This window comes from Pteronotus mesoamericanus, unplaced genomic scaffold, assembly GCF_021234165.1.
Source record: "Pteronotus mesoamericanus isolate MK-2021 breed Mesoamerican mustached bat unplaced genomic scaffold, CSHL_Meso_final contig_55, whole genome shotgun sequence".
In the NCBI taxonomy this organism is placed as follows: domain Eukaryota; kingdom Metazoa; phylum Chordata; class Mammalia; order Chiroptera; family Mormoopidae; genus Pteronotus; species Pteronotus mesoamericanus.
In genome coordinates, this window is record NW_026555198.1 from 9,790,313 (window position 1) to 9,812,834 (window position 22,522).

The following is a 22,522-nucleotide window of genomic DNA, read 5'->3' on the forward strand; positions in this document are numbered from 1 at the left end:
AAACAGGTGGACACGCCCATGCCGCGCTACGGAAACGCGGACGGCATTAGTTCCAGCTCGCATATGCGCAGGCGCGCAACCTTTGCGGGCAGGACTAAGGTGGTGACGCCAGAATGTGGTGATGGGGATTGGCCAGCCGGGAGGCCGACGGTTGGCGCTGCGCCCTCCCTCCGGACGCACGGTGCATGCGCAGGGCGGGAGCGAGCGAAATTCAATCTCCGGCGGAGATTCCTGGGACCCAAAGCGAAAGTCATGGAGGCGTCCCAACGGTTTGTGGAAGCCGAGGCTTTAAGCCCAGAGCAGGCTGCCCGTTACCTGAGGTATGTCTGGGCCTCTGGGTGGGTCCAGCTCGCAGGCTCTGGTGGGGGGAGGAGGGGGACTCGGACCCTCCCAGGGGCCTGAAACTGCTGAGAGGAAGCACAGTAGGGCGCGGAAATCTGCTCAGATTTCTAGAGCCTGGGAAGTCCCCCAGTCCCCGCTTTTTGGGTCAAATAACTCACCATTATCAACTCCTTAGGAGCTAGAGTTTCAGTGGATCAAGATTTTCTTTTTTTAATATTCAGGACTGGATTTACCAATAGGCAGATTAGATTAAATGTAGCTTTTCTTGAGTCTTTCCAGCCTACCAAGCCCCAGGCCTAGGGAATACAGAGATGAGCAAATCATTGTCCCTCCTCCCCAGATTGTTTACGATTTAGTAGGGGAAAGGGATAGGTAAACCCATAATATTTAATAAGTGCTGTAAGAGGTATAATGTGCAAGGCTTACTATGGGCATTAAAGGAGGGAATGACGAATTTACAAGGGTCCGTGAGCTAAGGGAAGGCCTCACAGGAGAAAGAGACATTTGTGTTGAAAAATGAGTGAGCGTTTTCTAGACGGCTAAGGATGGAGAGGGCGTGGTGATGTGAGAATAAGCATTAAACATTTTTTTTAAACTGTGATAAAATACACACAACATAAAACTTATCATCTTAACCATTCTTAAGTGGTATTAAATATATTCACATTGTTGTTCAACCATCACCGCTCTCCATCTTCAGAACTCTTTTCACATTGCAAAACTAAAACTGTTAAACAACAGTCCCTTCCCTAGCCCCTGGCAACCGTCATTCTACTTTCTGTCTCTGTGAATCTGACTCTTCTAGGAACCTGATATAAGAGGAACCTGATATAAGAGGAATCATACAGTATTTGTCTTTCTGCGACTGGGTCATTTCATTTAGTATAACATCCACAAGGTTCATCCATGCTGTGTCATGTGACAGAATTTCCTTCCTTTCTAAGACAATAATATTCCATTGTATGCACATATCACATTTCTTTATCCATTGATGGACACTTGGGTTGCTTCCATCTCTTGACTATTGTGATAGTGCTGCTCTGAACATGGGTTTGCAAATAATCTCTTCAAGATCCTGCTTTCAATTTTTTTTCCAATATATACCCAGAAGTAGGATTGCTGGATCATATGGTAGTTCTATTTTTAATTTCTAGGGAAATTGCCATACTGTCCTCTAGAGTAGCTGCACCATTTTACATTCCCACCAGCAGTTCACAAAGGTTCATTTCCCCACATCCCAGCTAACACTTCCTGTTTTGTTGTTACTAGCCATTCTAATGATAGTGAAGTGGTATCTCATTGGGGTTTTGGTTTGCATTTCTGTAAAGATTACTGATGTTGAGAATCTTTTATATACCTGTTGGCCATCTGTATGTCTTCTTTGGAGAAGTGTCTATTCAAGTCCTTTTTTAGTTGGGTAGTTTGTTGTTGGTGGTGTTGAGTTGTTTTTAATTTTCTTTCATTTATTGTTTGTTTCTATTTTCTGAGAGAGGGAGAGATTGATTTGTTGTTCCACTTATTGATGCATTCATTTGTTGATTCTTGTATGTGCCCTCACCAGCATTGAACCCGCAACCGTGGTGTATCGGGATGATGCTCTAACCGACTGAGCTACCCAGCTAGGGCTTGGGTTCTTTATATATTCTGGATATTAACCCCTTATCTGCTATATGATTTGCAGAAATTTTCTCCCATTTTGTAGGTTGCCTTTTCACTCTGTTGATTGAGTCCTCTGATGCACAAAAGTTTTTAAAATTATATTTTACTGATTATGCTATTACAGTTGTCCTGATTTTCCTTCATTTACCCGCCCTCCACTCAACACCCCACACTCTGTCAGGCAATCCTCCCCACCATGGATCATGTCCAAGTTCTTTGGCTACTCCATTTCCTATACTGTACTTTACACCCCCATGGCTATTCTGTAACTACCTATTTGTACTTCCTAATCCCCTCACCTCTTTATCCATTCCCCCACAGCCCCCTCCCATCTGGCAACCATCAAAATGCTCTCTGTATTCATGATTCTGCCTCTGTTCTTGTGTGCTTAATTTGTTGTTTAGATTCAATTGTTGATAGATTTGTATTTATTGCCATGTTATTGATCATAGTTTTGGTCTTCTTTTTCTTAAATAAGTCCCTTTAACATTTCATATAATAATGGTTTGGTGATGATGAACTCCTTTACTTTTTTCTTGTCTGGGAAGCTCTTTATCTGCCCTTCCACTCTAAATGATAGCTCTGCTGAGTGGAGCAATCTTGGCTGTAGGTCCCTGCTTTTCATGACTTTGAATATTTCTTGCCAATCCCTTAAAAGTTTTTTTTAATTTTATTTTTTATAGTTCAATTTTTTAAAATATATATATATATATATATTTTTTTAGAGAGAGGGGAAAGGAGAGAGAAAAATATAGGGAGAGAAATGTCGATGTGCAAGAGATAAATTGGTTGCCTCTCACACACTGCCAACTGGGGATCTGGCCCATAACCCAGGCATGTGCCCTGACCCAGAATTGAACCTGCGACCTTTCAGTTTGAGGGCTGGCACTTGGTCCACTGACTCACACCAGCCAGGGCTATAGTTCAATTTAAATTTAATTTAGTTTTTCAATATACTGTACTTTATTTCTTTTATTGAATTTACTGGTGTGACACTGGTTAATAAAATTATATAGGTTTCAGGTGTAGAATTCTATAATACATCATCTGTATATTGTATTGTATGTTCACCACCCAAAGTCTGGTCTCCTTCCATGACCTTATATCCCCCCTATACCCTCTTCTACCTCCCCCCACCCCCTTTCCTTCTGGTAATCACCATACTGTTGTCTACGAGTTGTTATTTTTTTAGACGTTTTAAATTTATGTAGTACAAAGAAAAAAATGGGGAAGTGAACAATCCTGTCTCCCTTTAAAAAAAAAATGTTTTAAGGCTCTTAAACAGCCAGCCTGGCTGGTGTGGCTCAGTTGGTTGTAGCATCCTCCTATAAACTGAAAGCTTGCTGATTTGATTCCCAGTCAGGGCACATACCTAGGTTGCAGGTTGCGTCCCCAGTAGGGGCACATGCAAGAAGCAACAGATCGATGTTTCTCTCCCATATCGATGTTTCCCTCTCTCCCTCCCTTCCCACTCTCTAAAATCAATAAGCATGTCCTCGGGGTAGGATTTAGAAAAGCCAATAGGTATGCTTACAGAGGAATAAGAGCCCATTTTTGGACAAAGTTATGTGACTTCCGTAAGATTTGGGGAAAACAGTGGGTGGCAGTGTGGTGTAGTAGAGTGTTGGGTTTAGAGTTGAGCCGTTCGGGTTTCACATTATGGCTCTGCCACTTGCTATCTGGGAGACTCCACACAAGTCACTTGACTTTTTTGACCCTCAATTTTGACATCTGGAAAATGATGATAAGGGTTTAAGGCCTTTAGTCCCCTTCCCTCCTTTGTGTGAGCAAGCAAGAGGGCCTCTCACCGGTTCCTGAACACTGTCTCTCACTTGCTCCCAGGGACTTTCTTCAGAACATTCTCAAATTGTCTCTCTCCCACTCCCCTCAGTAGTCACCCCCCCCTTATGTCACAATCATCTTCTACTGTCACAGTCCATACCTTCCTTTCACGGTCTCCCTGTCTCTCATGAGATCCTATCTCTCATGACCCTTCAACTCTCAAAATTCCTTTTACTTCTGAGCTTTCTCAGTTTCTCCCGTCTTCTTCCAAAACTCCCCACACTGAAACCACCTTGCACAAAAAGCATTGCCTTCTTTACCTTCTCTATTGCTCATAATTCTGCTCCTTGGCACAATCCTACTCTCACACAATTTCTCTCTTTTTCCCTCCCTCCCTCCTTCCTTCCCCATTCTCTCCCTCTCCTTCCCTGTCTCTGCCTCTCCTGCCGAAGAGAAGAAAGAAAACTTTGAAACCAGCCCTGGCTGGTGGGGCTCAGTGGATTGAGCACCAGCCTACGAACCAAAGGGTCACCGGTTCGATCCCCAGTCAGGGCACAAGCCTGGGTTGCAGGCCAGCTCCCCAGTTGGGGGCGCACACAAGAGGCAACCACACAGCGATGTTTCTCTCCCTCTCTTTCTCCCTCTCTTCCCCTCTCTAAAGATAAATAAATAAAATCTTAAAAAAAAAGAAACTTGCTGTCGTACACTCTCTGCATCCCTGCTTTCTTTTTCACACATCTTCATCTGATAACTTTGTCACACACTCTGTCAGCCCTGCTCTCCCTTGGTGATGCCAGCCAACCAGCTCCTCTCTGACACCTACTGCCCATTTGTGCTCCCTGTGCCCCGCATGGTCCCACTCTGTGTTGCCCTCCCTCCACCATTGCCTTCTCTTTCTCAGGCATTCTCTCTCTCTCCCTCTCCCTGCTCTGCCTCTGTCTCTTTCTTTCTGTCACCCATTATCTCTTCCTCCGTGTTATGCACTTCTGTCACTCACTCTCCTTCTCTGGCACTCATTCTGTCTCATGCTCTCTCCCATTGTCTCCCTCTGTTGCCCACACATTCTCTCTGTTGTGCATCTTGTTCTCCTTCTGTCACCCACCTGTTCACAGTCGTCTACCTGCTCGCACTGTTATCCATTCTCTCACCCACTTATTCTTTCCGTCAACCCACCCTCTTTCTCTCTCTCATCCTCCCCACTCTGTACCTCTTTCCCTCTTCCCCCTTCTCTGTTACCCACGGTCTCTATCACCCACTCTCTATTTCTGTTCCTCTATGACCCATTCTCTCTGTTACCCACCCTTTCCCTGTTACCTACTTTCTGTCACACATTCTCATTCTGTCATGTACCCTCTTTTTTCTCTGTCACTGTATCTTTCTGGGTCCAATCAGGAGGTGGAAGCCTTACAGTATATTAAAACATGAATTTTAAAAAAATATTTTATTTATTTATTTATACACAGAGGAGAAGGGAGGGAAACATCAGTGTGTGGTTGCCTCTTGTGCGCCCCCTACTGGGGACCTGGCCTGCAAACCAGGCATGTGCCCTGACTGGGAATCGAACCGTGACTCTTTGGTTCGCAGGCCGGCACTCAGTCCACGGAGCCACACCAGCCAGGGCTAAAACATGAATTTTAATGTAAAGAATTATTAAACTGATAAATGAGTGACTATAAATATAAGGAAACTGATTTAAGGTGCCCAGGGCTATAGAAGAGAACCCGAGAAAGGTCAGACTTGGAAAAGGCCCTCTCCCCAAGGCTGAGGCTCAGACCTCCTTGGAGAAGGTCTATTTCTGACCACTAGATAGCAGAGATGTATGTTGGCTTGCCCAGGCTGGGAGCTGGTCTGCATTTCCTAGGTCAAGAAGAAGCAACCTTAGGGAGTGAGGGTCGGGAGCAGGGTATCAGCAACCCATGGCTTAGGCAAGCAAAAGGGGTAGGGCCTGGGGCATAGGCGAGCTGCTGGGAGAATGGGTTTCCATGTACAGAGGGTTGCAAGAAGTTCATCTTCTGGCCAGGTGGACACTTCAAGATCATCGAGGGACTGCATATTCTTGGTGTGTGGCTGACCCACTGTGCTGCTGCAGCTGCGGACTTGGGGAGAGCCCCTTCCTCCGGCAGTGTCTCTCAGGCGCCCTCTACTGAGAAGACTTAACATTGTGCTGGCTGTATATGCCTAAAGGAAGTCTGTCCGTTATCCCAGAACAGGGATTGAGGAGTGAATTTGGAACTGAGCAGCAATAAATGATGACTGGCAGAGTCACCCACCCTCTTTCCTATGTTGTCCATATTTTCCCTCTTGAACTTGCTGCCTTTGTCACCTTTTCTGTCACCTTGCTTGTACTGTATGTTGTCTACTTTCTCTTGCTTCATCCATCTGCTATCTTTCTCCATTCTGTCTCCCACTTTCTCATGTCACTGTATTCAAACTGCTTTTGTCAAGGTCATGAATGACTTTCATATAACCAAATTTAATGGTCAATTTGTAATCCTCATCTTTTTTGACCTACCAGCAGTATTTGACAGAGCATATCACTTCTCCATGAAACACTTGATTAGCCCTGGCTGGTGTGGCTCAGTGGATTGAGCAGCGGCCTGCTGAAGCAAAAGGTCACCAGTTCAATTCCCAGTCAGGGCACATGCCTGGGTTGCGAGCCAGTTGGGGTGTGCAAGAGGCAACAAAAAAGGAAACACTTGATTCATTTGGCTTCCAGGACTCCTCATTCTTCAGATTTTCTTTCTGCCTTACTGGTTACTGGTTGCTGCTTCTCAGATTTTGCTGATTCTTCCTCTTAGCCTCAATTGCATTTTCTTCTAACATACCTTAAGGTAAATTCTCAGACACCATGGCATTTCATTTTAGTATGCATCTCTAAGCAAGAACATATTCTTACCAAACCATCATACCATGTCACACCTAACAAAATAAACTAATTTTTTGATATCAACTAATACATAGTCTATATTTAAATGTTTGAAATGGTTTTAAGTCCTTTTATAATTGGTTTGTTTGAATCAGGATCCAAAAAAGATCCACATACTGCATTTGATTATATCTCTTAAGCCTCTTAATCTTGAACAGTCCTTCCCCACCCTCCACTTTTATTTCTATGCCAATGATTTGGATTAGCCTGATGACTTCCTTATAGTGTCATTAGTTTGTTCTCCTATCTCCTGTAACTTAAATGTAAAGGTTTGATAAATGAGTGGATAAGGAAAATGTGGTGCATATATATACAATGGGATATTATTCAGCCATTAAAAAAACAAGGAAATCCTGCCATTCGTGACAGTATGGGTGGACCTTGAGGGCATTATGCTGAGTGAAATAGGTCAGAGGAAGACAAATACCTTACGATCTCACTTACACAGGGAATCTAAACACAAAAACCACCAAGCACAAAGATACAGAGAACAAATTCGTCATTGCCAGAGGAGGGCTGTGGGAGGTGTGCAAAATGGATGAAGGTGATCAACAGGTGCAAACTTCCAGTTATAAAATAAGTCGTGAGGATGTAATGAACAAAACGACGACTTTAGTAATACTGTATTGCATATTTGAGAGTTGCTAAGAGCAAATCTTAAAAGGTCCCAGCACAAGAAAAAAAACTTTTCTAACTATCTATGGTGACTGATGTTAACTAGACTTAGTGTAGTGATCATTTTGCAATATATACAAATATCAAATCATTATGTTGTACATCTGAAGCTACTATAATGTTGTATGTCAATTATACCTCTATTTAAAAAAATGAAAAACTATTCTCGAGCAAAAAAAGATTAACATTCAATATTTTCGGCATGGATACTTTGTAGGGGAGGCCATGTACTTAACATTACATCATAGCAGGCAGCATGTAATGTCTGATTTTCCTGCTTTTAGTAATGTTAAGTAATGGGTTCAGGTGGTTACAGCTGATCATTTATTTGCATAGTTGCATTTTTTTTGCTTATAATAGATAAATAATATGTTGGGTATACTTGAGCATCTTGTGAATATCCAGTTCCCCATCAGCCTTTCATCCATTGATAATCATTGCCCAAAATGAGTTATTTAACTATAGACTACAAAGGGCAGTGATTTTCTAATTTTGCCGTTCTTTCTGTATTCATTAGTTGGACTTCTTCTGTAAATGTTCTCAGTGTTGGAGTGTTGGACTGCTGTGTTTTTTCAAATTATACTCATTCCTTTGTTGATCTTATCTAGGTTCTTGGTTTTAAATCCCATCTTTATGCTGACAGTATTCACATTTTTTTTTATCTTAGTCCTGGCCTCTTCTGAACTCCAGACTCCTGTATCCAAGTACCTACTTGACATCTCTCCTTGGTAATAGACATAACTAACTTGTCCAAAACCAAAGGACAAAAACCAAGTGTTCATCTCAATAGGTGCAAAAAAAATTTTTTTAACAAAATCTAGCACTCTTTAGTCCTGGCTGGTGTGGCTCAGTGGATTGAGCGCCAGCCAGTGAACCAAAGGGTTGCTAGTTCAATTCCTGGTCAGGGCACATGCCTAGTTTGCCAGCCAGGCTACCCCCCTGGCCCCATTATGGGACACTCGAGAGGCAACCACACATCGATGTTTCTCTCCCTCTCTTTCTCCCTCCCTTCCCCTCTCTCTAAAAATAAATAAATAGAATCTTTTAAAAAATCTAGCACTCTTTAATGATAAAAACACTCAACGAGCTGGGAACACAAGATAACTTTCTCAATCTGATTAAGCGTATCTACAAAAATCCAAGGTAATATTATACTTAATGGTGAAAGACTGAAAGGTTTCCCCGCTTTTATCAGAAACAAGACAAGGATGTCTGCTCTTGCTACTTCTAGTCAACATTATAATTTATTATAATTCAATATTGTAATAGAGGTTCTAGCCAGGGCAATTAGCAAGAAAAAGAAATAAAAGGCATGCAGATTGGACAGGAAGAAGTAAAACTATATCTGTATTTACAGATGGAATGCTCTTTATATAGAAAGGCTTCTGAATCCACAAAAAAAGTGTAAGAGCTAAAAAACAATTTCAGCAAAGTTGCAGGATCCATGATCAATATTCAAAATTCAGTTGTATTTCTATACATAGCAGTGAATGAGATTAAGAAAACAATCTCATTTACAATAGTACCAGGAAGAATAAAATGCTTAAGAATAAATTTATCCAAGGAAGTGCAATACTTATACACTGATAATGACAAAACATTGTTGAAGGAGTTTCAAGAAAGCCTAAATAAATGGAAGGGTAGCCAGTGTTCATGGATTGGAAAACTTAATATTGTTAAGATGACAGTACTCCCCAAAGTGACATACAGATTCCAATGCAATATCTGACAAAATCCCAGCTGTTTTTCTCTTTTGCAGAAATTGACAAGTTATTATAAAAGCCTTTTGGAAATGCAGAGGTCCCAGAATATCCAGCACCATCTTGAAAAAGAGCAAAGTTGGAGGACTCACAGTTCCTCATTTCAAAACTTATTACAGAGTTATTGTAGTCAAGAAAGTGTGGTACTTGTGTAAATACAGACGTGGAGCTTAGTGGAATAGGATTGAGCATGTAGACTCTCTGGAAACAACATAAAACAGCCATACTTCAGGCATTTTCTAGGTGTGGGGATTATGGTTGCTTTTGTGTTTTGTTTTTTGTATGTGTGCATGTTTTGGGGTTTTTTTTGTCCACTCAACAAGATGTGAAATCCACTTTCTTCTGGTAATAAATCTTATCCTCAGGCCACTAGTGTAGGTAAGTAATATTCTGTAAAACTTTTGTTCTGAAATATAAGACATAAAATATTCAATTTAATGAATTACTGTTGTAACCACCACATAGGTCATGGTTTGTTTTTAGATATATATTCTTGTCTTAATGGAAGGTCTTGTCTACTTCCCCACTACAGTGGCCTCAAGGTGAATTGAAGGCAAACATGAGGGTTCAGGACTTCTTTCCAAACAACCCTCGCTTTGTTCAAATTTGGGAATAAATGCTTGAAGCCCCAGAATTTTGCCCTCTAATGTGATGGTTAACTAGATAACCTTGGGCTGTAAGATTAGAGGCTTAAAGTACTAAAGGTCTATACCTACTGTAAAAGAAGTTAATATTGTTCTTGGAGAATGTTTTAAAATTTTAGTTAGATTTTATCTCAAAGGGCCAGTCAGGATTTTCACCACCAAATGCTTCCCAAAATTATACTTTTTCCTGCTGAGGACATTGGCTGGTATGATCTATCTGGATGCCAAAACATATTTACTGTGCCAGAAAAAAAAGGGTAATTTTGGTTTTGGCATAATTATTAATTAGCTGAGGTTTTTTCCAGAGTAATTAGCCAGCAGGGTCAGCTGCTTTCTGAGGGCATGTTGTTAATATGCAAGAGGTTGCTTTCTTCCTGTTTATTCTGGCAAAAGGGTGTTTACACAGCTCAACCAAAGTCACAAAGAAGGGGGAACCAGATCCTTGCCTGCCTTTAGTCACTCTGAAACAGGCCTTGCTCATCCTGCTTGCTTGTATTCTCTTTGTGACAGGGTTTGAGGAACCTACAAGAGCACTAAGAACCTTGGATTTTGTTGGGGCTGTATGGTTTGGTCCACTTAGTTCTTGTCTGTGGAATCCAAAGCCAGTGACACAGATAGTAAATACTATAGAAAGCCTTATACTTGTTTTAAGTGATTGGTCTTACAAGTGGATGGTGTTAAGCCCCAAATCAAACCTTGTATAGGCTCCTGGTGTGGGGCTGGGGTCCCTTGCTCCCAAAGTATCCTTCCTGATTTTTATCCACCACATGTGGGTGTGAGGCCACCTGTTCTGCCTCTGGGTGTTTCTCCATGTCTTGGCGCCTCTGCACCTCCCTGTGCATCTCCGTGTCTCCGCCCCTCCTACTCATCTGGATGAATGTGGCTGCTTTAATTCCTTTGTTGTTGGACTCCCATACAGCTCAATTTTCTGGCGATTCTGGGTGATACTTGTTTTGTAGTCTAGTTGTAATTGTTGCTGTGGTTATGTGAGGAGGTGAGCAGTGTTTACCTACATCTCCATCTTGACCAGAAATAACCCCCAGTGTTTGTTTTTTTTTAAACATGCGCATTAGTCACCACTTAAAAATCAGGAAAAGTCACATTAAAAAAATCAGAATTTCCTCCTTTTTTTCAACCATCAGAAGATCTTGGTAATCTTGGTAACCTTGTACTGCAACTGCCATCTAGGGATGAACAGCAGCTTGCCCCCTTTAGATGGGGTATATGGGTCTCAGTGTTGCTTTTCATACAGGAGCTTCACTTGGTTCTGTTACCTGCTGTGTACCTTATCAGTCTTTGCTTTGGAGCACTGCACTTTGGGTGTATTCAGCAAGGATGAAACCTGGAGAGTTAAAATAGAGCTCTGTGATGTTTGAGGGCCACTGCTATTCATCCCTGAGTGCCCCTGTTGTATATTCTGATAGCCCTCTATACTGTTCCTGTATAGCTGTTATTACATAAATGTAATAACATTTTGTGTAGTAAATGTGTAATTAATGTGTAACATTTGTGTAAATAACGTGTAACTATTTAGGTGGTTCTTTGATAAATATCAGTCCCCTGTACTATAAGCTACATGAAGTCAGAGACTTGCTTTACACATGGGAAGTACTTAATACAGATTTGATGAACAGCTGAAGCTCATTTTGGCTAGTCAAGATGTCCTCCAACCACACTGGTTACAATTTCACCAATGGAGGACCTGTAAATATTGGGTGATTATCACAGGAGAATGGGCAGAGAGAGAGTTTTCTGGAGCACCACTATGCTCAAGTTCTTCCATTGAAGTCTCTAGTAGCACGATGCCTTTGGATTTGATTTAAACTTGGCTGCTTATAAACACACCTAAATTGTATTAATGTTGAAGTGATCTCTGAATTCTGCCTGATGTGCTGTCTGGAAGGGCCTTTTACATACCAGGTCTTAGGTTTTTGGGCATGTTATAGTCTGCTAGTATACTGTTAGTGGAAGAACTTCTAAGATAGCTCTGATGGAGGGCTGCAGACTCCTGGAAAGACAAAATATTGCCCATTCTGCCTGAAAGATGCTTTCTTTTAACTTTTGAGCATCTTGATCTCACTTTCATGCCTTCAGCAAACATTTACTCAATGTCTCCTGTGGACCAGTCCACACTGCTGGTTGCTGAGGATATAGTGGTGGGAAAGACACATGTCCTTATAGTCTGGTGGGGGAAGAAAGACAAATGAAAATTGTCATATCATAGATATAAATACAGAAGATATATCCCTAATCCAGAATAATAGGGTTTGGGGTGTGCATGTGTACGTGAGAGAGAGAGCGAAGAGGGGAGTTGTCAGAGGAGGCTTCTTGGGAAAAAAGTAATGCCTTTACTGAGTTTTAAAGGATGAGTGGGGATTAGCTAAGCAGTGGGGAAGAAGCTGATGCACAAGGCATACTAGACAGTTTCATGGATAAGCAAGGCGAAGCATGGCCTCTTCAGAGCAGTGCAGGAACTTAGTATTGCTGGAACATAGTGGAGGTGGGAGGCATGGAAGCAGATCTTTGGAGCTTGATGGTGAGCCTCGGAAAAATATATGGAGGGAAGACGGAATGGTTGATAAAACAGTGGCTTTGGATTTTTTTCAGATGTCAGTTAAAATTCTAGCTCCGCCACATCCATCCCCTCAGTTTCCTTAAATGAATCACAGTTCCTTAAAAAGTTAAATGCATAATTACCATATGACCCAACAATTCTACTCTTAGGTATGTACCCAAAAGGATTGAAAATGGGGACCCAAACAGATACTTGTACACCAGTGTTTATTGCAACATTATTTACAAGAGCCAAAAGGTGGAAGCAACCCAAGTATCTATCAATAGATGAATGGATAAAGAAAATATGTTTGCATGCAATGGAATATTATTTAAACTTTAAAAGGAATGAAACTGTAACACAGGCTGCAATATATGGATGAACCTTGAAAACATGCCAAGTGAAATAAGCTAGACACAAAAGGACAAATATTGTATGATTACACTTGTGTAAGATACTGAGAATAGGAAAATTCACAGAGACAAAAGGTATGCTAGAGGTCACCAGGGGCTGAGGGTAGAGGGGAATGGGGAACAGTTTCTATTCGGGTGATAAAAAAGTTTTAGGAATAGATAGTGGTGATGGTTGTATAACATTTTAAGTGTAATTAATTTCTTTGAAGTATAATTAAAAATGGCTAAAATGGCAACTTTTATATAGATTTCACCACTATAAAAATCTCCAGAAATCTATTCTCTCAAAGTTCTGGAGGCCAGAAGTCTGGAATCAAGGTGTAATCTGGGTTATTTTTTTCTTTGGAGACCATGAGAATCTGTTCTTGCTTGTCCTAGCTTCTGGTGGTGCCAGCAATCATATTGGAGTTCCTTGGCTTATAGATGCATCACTCCAATATCTGCCTGTCTTCCAATTCTCCACTTTGCCTCTTTATATCCAACTGTACCTATTATAAGCACACCAGTCACATTGGATCAGGCCCCACCCTTATGCAGTATGACCTCATCTTAACTTGATTACACCTGCAAAGACCCTAATTCCAAATAAGGTCACACTTACAGGGGGATGCCATTTGACCCAGCGCAAAGCCACTACCGTGGATAAAACCTGGGAGGCAGGGGAGTACATAGAGTCAGAAGGGCAATGACAACAAAAAGATCCTTGGAAACACCAACATTTATATGGGGACAGGCAGAGGGAGAGGAAGTCAAGATGCACACTGAGAAGGAATGGTTAGAAAGGAAGGAAGAAATCCAGGAGAGTGGTATATACCATTGTACCCAAGGAGGAAGAACTTCATGAGGGAGGTGGTGGTCATTGGTTTTAAATGCAGCAGAAAGGTCAAGGAAGATAAAGAACAAGAAGTGGCTGTTGGATTTTGCAATATGAAAATCATTGGTGCTCTTGGTGAAAGCAATTGCATTGGAGTGCTTGGGTAAGAAGCCAGATTGCAGTGTGTTGAGTTATGACTCCCAGTTAGGTGTGACTCCAAACTGAGGAAGCAATCTATGGGCAAATCAGTCTTTCCCTCTTTTTTTTTTTTAATCCAGTACCCAGATTCTGTTACTAATATTTCAGTATACTTGTTTTATCACATATCCTAATCCATTTTATGTTTTGGACGCATTTCAAAGTTAATTGTAGACATCAGGATAGTTTCTCCTACTCTAACATGCATACCATTAATTAGATTTCATTATTTCCTTTTGAAATAAAATTTACATACAAATAAATGCACAAATCTTAAGTTGTACATTTGGTGAGTTTTGACAAATGCATACACCTGTGTAACCCAAACCGCTTTCAAGGTATAGAACACTAGCATCACCCCAGAAAGTTTCCTTATGCCCCTTCCCCAGCAATGCCCACTCCCACTTTCCAGAAGCAACCACTGCTCTGATGTTTTCCACCATAGATTAGTTTTGCCCGTTCCAGAACTTCATGTAAAATCACACTGCTACTGTTATGACTGGCTGCTTTGGCTCAACATGCTTTTGAGATTCATACCTGTATGAATTCATGTATGCATGGATTGATATATCTAATAGTGCACTCTTCTATTGAGTAGTATCCCATTGTATGAATATACCACAGTATTAATCCAAGCTGGTCACTTTTTTTCCTTCTTGTTGTTTTTTGTGTGTGTGTGTATGTTTTTTTAATTCTTTGATGCCCATCTCACAAATGGGGCATGGCTGGGAGAAACTGCTTATTAAATAAGAGGAACTTTAAAAAAAAAGGAACCTCGCTGAGTCCTGATATATATCTTGTAGCAGCTCTTAAAGTGTGGTCTGTGGACCACAAGCATTGGCATCACCTCATAAAGTTACAGAAATACAAATTCTTGGGCCTCACCACAGAATCAGAAAATCTGTATTGGGGTCCAGCAATCTGTGTTTTAACAAGCTCTCCAGGAGATTCTGCAGAACATTAAGAAATCTCTGTCTTAAAGAATGAGGTCAGTGAGGTTAGCTTGGTGAAAGGAGAGGAGTGCATTCCAGGAAGAGGAGGTTGCTGTGAGCCTAAGCTTAGAGAACACAAAGTAGTAATGAGGGGCATAGGGGTAAAAAATAAAATATTTGAAGCAGGAAGTGACAGGCGTTAAGGCAGAGAGGTCAGCAGTTCCTGGCTGCTTCGGAATGCCAAGCTAAGGAGCTTGAACTTCATTCTGTAGGCCATAGGAAGCCAGTGGAGATTTTTTTTTTATTAACAGTTTTATTGAGGTACAATTCACATACCATGTAAAGTGTACAATTAAAAAAAATAAAAGTGTACAATTTAATAGTTTTTAGTATATTCACAGAGTTGTGCATTCAGCACCACAATTAGTTTTAGAACGTTTTTATCATTCCCCAAAAGAAATTCCTTACTCTTTAGTCATCTCTGTCCCCAGTGCCTGAATCCTCTAGCCTCAGCTCCTGGCAACCACTAATCTACTTACTTTCTCTGTGAATATGCTTATTCTAAATATTTCATAAAAACAGAATCATAAAATGTGTGGCCTTTTGTGACTGGCTCACTATTTCATGTAGCATAACATTTTCAAGTTTTATTCACATTGCAGCTTGAATCAGTATTTTATTCCCTGTTAATGGCTGCATAACATTCCATTGAATGGATATATCATTTTTTATCATTCATCAATTGGTGGACATTTGTGTTATTTCCTCTTTTGGCTTGATGAATAATATTGCTATGAACATTCATGTACAAGATTTTCTGTGGATTTTACAAGGGTTTTCATTTCTCCTGGGTTTGTACCTAGGAGTGGAATTCCTAGATCTATATGTAACTCTATATGTAATTTGTTGAGGAACTGACAGGATGATTGCCAAAGCAGCTGCACCATTTTATCTTCCCACCAACAATGTTATGAGAGTTCCAGTTCAACACTTGGTATATTCTCACTTTTTGGTTTGGGCCATCCTAATGGGTATGCAGTGGAATCTCATTGTGGTTTTGGTTTGCATTTCTCTGATGACTAATGATGTTGAGCATCTTTTCATGTGCTTATTTGCCATCTGAATATTTCCTTTAGAAAAATGTCTCTTCATATCCTTTGCCTATTTTTAATTGGTTGACTTTTAATTATTGAGTTTCAAGAATTCTTTATATTTTCTAGGTACAAATCCTGTATCAGATACATGATTGTCTCCCATTTCCTGGGTTTCTTTCTATTTTCTTGATGGTATCCTTTGAAGTGCACAAGTTTTTGATGTTGATGAAGCCCAATTTATTTTTTCCTGTGGTTGCTTGTGTGATTGGCAAATCTAAGAAACCATTGCCAAATCCAAGGTCATGAGGATCTGTGCCTTTATTTCCTTCTAAGAGTTTTTGTAGGTTTAGTTCTTATACTTAGGTTTTTGATCCATTTGGAATTAAATTTTGTGTATGGTGTGAGGAAGGGGACCTATTTCATTCTTTTGTATATGGATATTCGGTTGAAAAGACTATTCTTAGTGAATTGTTTTGGCATATTTTTGAAATCAATTGACCATAAACCACTGAAGAATTCTAAGCAGAGGAGTAACATGATACCTCTTATATTTTAAGGTAGTATTGTTGGCTGCATTGTAGAGAGTGTATTGGAGGGATCAACAGTGGATGTAAGGAGACCAGTGAGTAGGAAGTTGCAGTTATCCAGGCCAGAGATGACCATGACTAGGACCACAGTAGTGGTAGAGATGTAGAGAAAGATACAGGTTATACTCGGGAAATAAAGTTAACTGGACTTGGGGGCTCTCTGGCTGGAGGGGTAAAAAGAGGGGAGAGGTCAAGGATGACTCGTATTTGAGTTGGAATCAAGGATGATCTTCAGATTTCTAGCTTGTATGGCTAAGTGGATGGTATGATTTTAGAGAGGAAATAATGATTTTAATTTGGGGTTAATTGAATTTGAGGTGCCTGTGAGACTTTCAAGTGGAAATTTCCAGAAGGCAGTTGGAATATGGGTCTAGACTAGAGCTTGGGGGCAAGATCTGTGTTGGAGAGAGTGACTTGGGAGTCATGAGCACACAGGTGGGAGTGGAAGCTCTAGGAGAGCCTGAGGAGAGTAAAAGGAGTGAGGAGAGGGCCCAAGACTGAACCCTCTTGGAGGAAGAATAGGAGTCCAGGAAGGACGCAGAGAAGAAATGATCAGTGATTGGGGGTGGGGGTTGAACCAAGAGGAATCCATCGGGATCCAGTGGAAGGAGGGAACTTTAAGGAAGAGAGTGATTAGTAGTGTCAAATGCATCAGAGAAGTCCAGAAAAGTAAGGCCTGAGAAGTGCCCATTTATCTTTCCTATTTCCAAACTTCCACAATACAGATTGGTTGATTTTTATTTTTAAAAAAAATCACTCCATACTTGTGGGTGGCAGGTTTTTTTTTTTAATGCTGTGGAACAAATAACCTTTGCACATACATTTCCTACAACTAGTGCATGAAGGTGTTGCTGGCAATGTCTGGTGGATATTTGTGTCTTAAGTGATGCCAGCTTTCATTGGCATCTTCTGTGCTAATCTTCTCATCCTGAATTGAGGATATTAAAAGCCCAAGTGCAGTTTGGATTTCAAAATGGACTGAAGTGTTCTTAGATGGGATGTTCAATCTGTTTTCTTTCTTTCTAATCTTAATACATATATATCTTTTTTTTTTTACCTCTTTTTAAAAGATATGTGAAAGAGGCCAAAGAAGCAACTAAGAATGGAGATCTGGAAGAGGCATTTAAACTTTTCAATTTGGCAAAGGACATTTTTCCCAATGAAAAGCTGATGAGCAGAATCCAAAAACTACAGGAAGCCTTGGAGGAGTTGGCAGATCATGGAGATGATGAATTCACAGATGTGTGCAACTCTGGCTTGCTGCTTTATCGAGAACTACACGACCAGCTATTTGAGCACCAGAAGGAAGGCGTAGCTTTCCTATATAGCCTGTACAGGGATGGAAGAAAAGGTGGTATCTTGGCAGATGATATGGGATTGGGAAAGACTGTTCAAATCATCGCCTTCCTTTCTGGTATGTTTGATGCTTCACTTGTGAATCATGTGCTGCTGATCATGCCAACCAGTCTTATTAGCACATGGGTAAAAGAATTTGACAAGTGGACTCCAGGAATGAGAGTCAAAACCTTTCATGGTCCTAGTAAGGATGAACGTACCAGAAACCTCAGTCGGATTCAACAAAGGAATGGTGTCATTATCACTACATACCAAATGTTAATCAATAATTGGCAGCAACTTTCAACCTTGAATGGCCAAGAGTTTTTATGGGACTATGTCATCCTTGATGAAGCACATAAAATAAAATCTTCGTCTACTAAGTCAGCAGTATGTGCTCGTGCTATCCCTGCCAGTAACCGCATCCTGCTCACAGGAACCCCAATCCAGAATAATTTACAAGAACTGTGGTCCCTGTTCGATTTTGCTTGTCAAGGGTCCCTGCTAGGAACATTAAAAACCTTTAAAATGGAGTATGAAAATCCTATTACTAGAGCAAGAGAAAAGGATGCAACTCCAGGGGAAAAAGCCTTGGGGTTTAAAATATCTGAAAACTTAATGGCAATCATAAAACCCTATTTTCTCAGGAGAACTAAAGAAGAGGTACAGAAGAAAAAGTCAAGCAACTCAGAGATCAGACTTAGTGAAAATAATCCAGATGATGGTGCCATTTATGAAATGCCTTCCCTTTCCAGGAAAAATGATTTAATTATTTGGATACGTCTTGTACCTTTACAAGAAGAAATATACAGGAAATTTGTGTCCCTAGATCATATCAAGGAATTGTTAATGGAGACACGCTCACCTCTGGCTGAGTTAGGTGTCTTGAAGAAGCTGTGTGATCATCCTAGGCTGCTCTCTTCACGGGCTTGTCATTTGCTGAATCTAGGGGCTGTCAGATTCTCTGTTCAAGATGAAAATGAAGAGGAAGATTCCTCAGATGTGGACCGTATTGGTCAAATATCTGATGATACACTGATGAAAGAGTCTGGGAAAATGATATTTCTAATGGACCTTCTTAAGAGACTGCGAGATGAAGGGCATCAGACTCTGGTGTTTTCCCAATCAAGACAAATTCTAAACATCATTGAACGCCTCCTGAAGAATAGGCACTTTAAGGTACTGCGAATCGATGGAACAATTACTCATCTTATGGAACGAGAAAAAAGAATTAACTTATTCCAGCAAAATAAAGATTACTCTGTTTTTCTGCTTACCACTCAAGTAGGTGGTGTTGGCTTAACATTAACTGCAGCAACTAGAGTGGTCATTTTTGACCCTAGCTGGAATCCTGCAACTGATGCTCAAGCTGTGGATAGAGTCCACCGAATTGGACAAAAAGAAAATGTTGTGGTTTATAGGCTAATCACTTGTGGAACTGTAGAGGAAAAAATATACAGAAGACAGGTTTTCAAGGACTCATTAGTAAGACAAACTACTGGTGATAAGAAGAACCCATTCCGATATTTTAGTAAACAAGAATTAAGAGAGCTGTTCACGATTGAGGATCTTCAGAATTCTGCGACCCAGCTGCAGCTTCAGTCTTTGCATGCTGCTCAGAGGAGATCTGATAAGAAACTAGATGAACATATTGCCTACCTGCACTCTTTGGGGATAGCTGGAATCTCAGACCATGATTTGTTGTACACACGTGATCTTTCTGTTAAAGAAGAGCTTGATGAGATAGAAGACTCTCACTATATTCAACAAAGGGTTCAGAAAGCTCAATTCCTTGTTGAATTTGAGTCTCAAAATACAGAGCTCTTAATGGAAAGACAAAGAATTAGAAATGAGGGGATCTTGCTGAGGGAACCTGTATTTATTTCTAAAAGAAAGGAGAAATGCCCTGAGGTGAGTAAACCACAACCTCAGCCTTCACTTCTTTTAACTACTACTCATACCCAGGAAGAAGAAATCAGTTCCCAAATGGCAAGTGTAATCATTGATGATCTGCCCGAAGAGAGTGAGAAACACTGTCTTTCAAGTATAAAGATGAATGTTACCATCGGACAAGATGGTAGGCACCCACACGAAAGGACATTTGATGCTGACTTTGTAGCTTCTTTACCCAAGGAGTGTGGAAGTGCAGAAGAAATTTGTACCAACTCTTTATTGGGAACGGCTCTACAAAAAGAGGCATCACGAGAGGGGCCTACACAAGAGGTACTACAAGAGAATCCTCTGGGAAGTTTTAATTATTTGCTTAGCAAATCTGTCAGAGCCGATCTTGGGCCAAATCTAGATGAACTAAAGGATGATGAGATTTTACATCAGTGCAATCCCTGGCCCACTAACCCCATAACAAATGAAAATCAAAATACGGAATCAAATGCATCTGTTATTGAAATAGTTGATGGTGACTTGTCAGCATCCCACAGTGCACTGCAGGATGCTGAAGCAAATGAGGCTGCACTGCAAGAGGAGCCTTTATCATCTTCAGTACAGTATGTGTGTGATTTCAATCTTTTCTTGGAAGACTCTGCAGACAATGGACAAAATCATGCCAGTCAGTCTTTGGAGCATGTTGAAAAAGAAAAGAGCTTGTGTGGCTCTGAGGCTAATTCTAGAGCAGAGTTTGTGCATAGCAAAGCAGGACTCAGTATGGATCTTTCTGAAGAAGATGATGAGTCCGAAGTAGTTAATGTAAAAGTAAGAAGTAAAACTAGAAGGATCACTTCAGATGGTGAAGATGAACATGATACTTTTAAAGATACTTCAAGCACAAATCCATTCAACACATCCCCCTTTCAGTTGTTACCTGTAAAACAGTTTGATGCTTCAACTCCCAAAAGTGACATCAGTCCACCTGGAAGGCTCTTTTCACCTAAAATAGCTGATAGTATAAATAAGTCTATAAACCCTAGAAGATCCCTGGCTTCCAGGAGGTCTCTTATTAATGTGGTTTTAGACCATGTGGAAGATATGGAGGAAAGACTTGCAAACAGCAGTGAAGCAAAGGTAGCTGAAGATTATCCAGAGGAAGGGACCAAGGAAAGCAGTGTTGAAGCCTCAGACTGTACAGAAGAGGAACCTTCCAGAGAAACCTTGTCTTCAGAAAATAAGTCCAGCTGGGTAACTACACCTAAGTCTGGTGCTCTAGCTCAGGAGACCTCTCCTGGTGACCCTGGGCCTTTGTCTGGTGGACAGTTGGTGGATTCTTCTCAGGATAAGGATAAGGCAGTAGAGGCTGTGAATGACTATGAGACTCTTGTAATGCGTGGAAAAGCATTGAAAGAGTGTGGAAAAATACAGGAGGCCTTAAACTGCTTAGTTAAAGCACTTGACATAAAAAGTGCAGATCCTGAAGTCATGCTCATGACTTTAAGTTTGTATAAGCAACTTAATACAACTTGAGAATATAACCTGTTTATTGTATTTCAAAGCAAAACTGAGTATGAGGTAATTTGTCATAGTTGGACTCTTTGAGATCAGGAAGCATTCTGGCTTGAGGTGAAAGAGATCTCAAAGGGCAAGTTTTTGTTTCTAACTTTTTTGTAAATTCTGCATTTACCACCTGTTTCTGCCCCCCTCCCATACATACGTTCTGTTTTTCTTTTAGGCATACTCCATAGATTTAATAGAACTACATTATTTCTAGAAAATATTTCTGTGAAAATTACTCTCGCCATTTTAAATTTTATTCTGAAAATGATCACTTTTGTATATCACAGTTCAGATACGATTATTAAAGTTAACTTTTCTCAAGCGTTTTTCTTTCACTTTATTTCACTGAGGTGATACAGACAAATGCATATAGAAACTCAGTTTAGGGATGAGGTTGGCATTAGTATTCCAAATCTAAGATCTGGTATTTTATGCTCTCAGTTTAATATACCAGAAAGCTAGGTGCTAGGCTTCTTTATCACTCGTACCATATCCTAGAGTCACTTTGCTGACCACTTAGACACTCTTCCCTCACCACTAACTGTGTTCTGACATATGCTAGCACATTGCATCTTTGGGTTGTAGAATGAAAAGGAGTTTGGTTCCTTCTCAGGAACAAAGCGCAATATAGCACACTCTGCACTTGGTCACTGGAGCAGGAGAACTAGCATTTATCAGGTACCTGCTGTATAATGGGTACTCTACTTAAGTTTCTTGTTTAATCATTACCATAATCTTTTGAGGTCAAGGGTGGCATTTTCATTTTTAGTTGAGGAAACTAAGACTCAGCAAGGCTGTGACTTGTCCAAGATCACATAGTAAGGGGTGAAATGGATTTTTAACTACGTTATCTAGTGAAAAGCCATGTATATTATAGCCACTATAATATGTGAGCTGTTTTTACTCGCTTCTGGCATCAAATATATAGGAGTTTTCACACCAAGCAGTTCTCCAATTCTCTGCAGACAGTCAACTGGGTGTCCTACGATTCAGCTCAGTTCTGACACTACCTGGAGTTAGGGTCAGACTCCACAGGTTTAAAGGTGCATTCCCATAAAACTGCCCTTCAGATGCCAGTTGCTGGTATTGGGTCTTCATGTTATGCACACTTGTGTCTAACTTGGCTACAAACTGAGTGTTTCCAAGACTGCCTCTTCAGGTTCAAGAGTTCAGTAGAATAGCCCTGGCTGGTGTGGCTCAGTGGATTGAGCGCTGAACTGTGAAGCAAAGGGTCCCTGGGTACGATTCCCACTCAGGGCACATGCCTGGGTTGTGGGCCAAGTCCCCAGTAGGGGGGGTGCAAGAAGCAACCACACATTGGTGTTTCCTCTTTCTTCCCCTCTCTCTAAAAATAAAGATTACT

At 40.8% G+C, this 22,522-nt stretch overlaps 1 protein-coding gene across 1 annotated transcript; it reads left to right on the forward strand.

The window, feature by feature from the left end:
- The first annotated feature begins 252 nt into the window (after positions 1 to 252).
- Positions 253 to 21,129, forward strand: ERCC6L (ERCC excision repair 6 like, spindle assembly checkpoint helicase). The gene is made up of 2 exons (XM_054579551.1): positions 253 to 320; positions 17,451 to 21,129. Exons 1-2 carry the CDS (start codon positions 253 to 255, stop codon positions 21,127 to 21,129), a joined length of 3,747 nt encoding a protein of 1,248 aa, XP_054435526.1.
- Positions 21,130 to 22,522: the final 1,393 nt, after the last annotated feature.

What these genes read in the sequence shown, in the direction of transcription:
- ERCC6L (XM_054579551.1), top strand. Translation starts at nt 253, where the DNA reads ATGGAGGCGTCCCAACGGTTTGTGGAAGCCGAGGCTTTAAGCCCAGAG. An exon ending in CAGGCTGCCCGTTACCTGAG is followed by an intron (nt 321 to 17,450) that starts GTATGTCTGGGC and finishes TCTTTTTAAAAG; the next exon opens with ATATGTGAAAGAGGCCAAAG.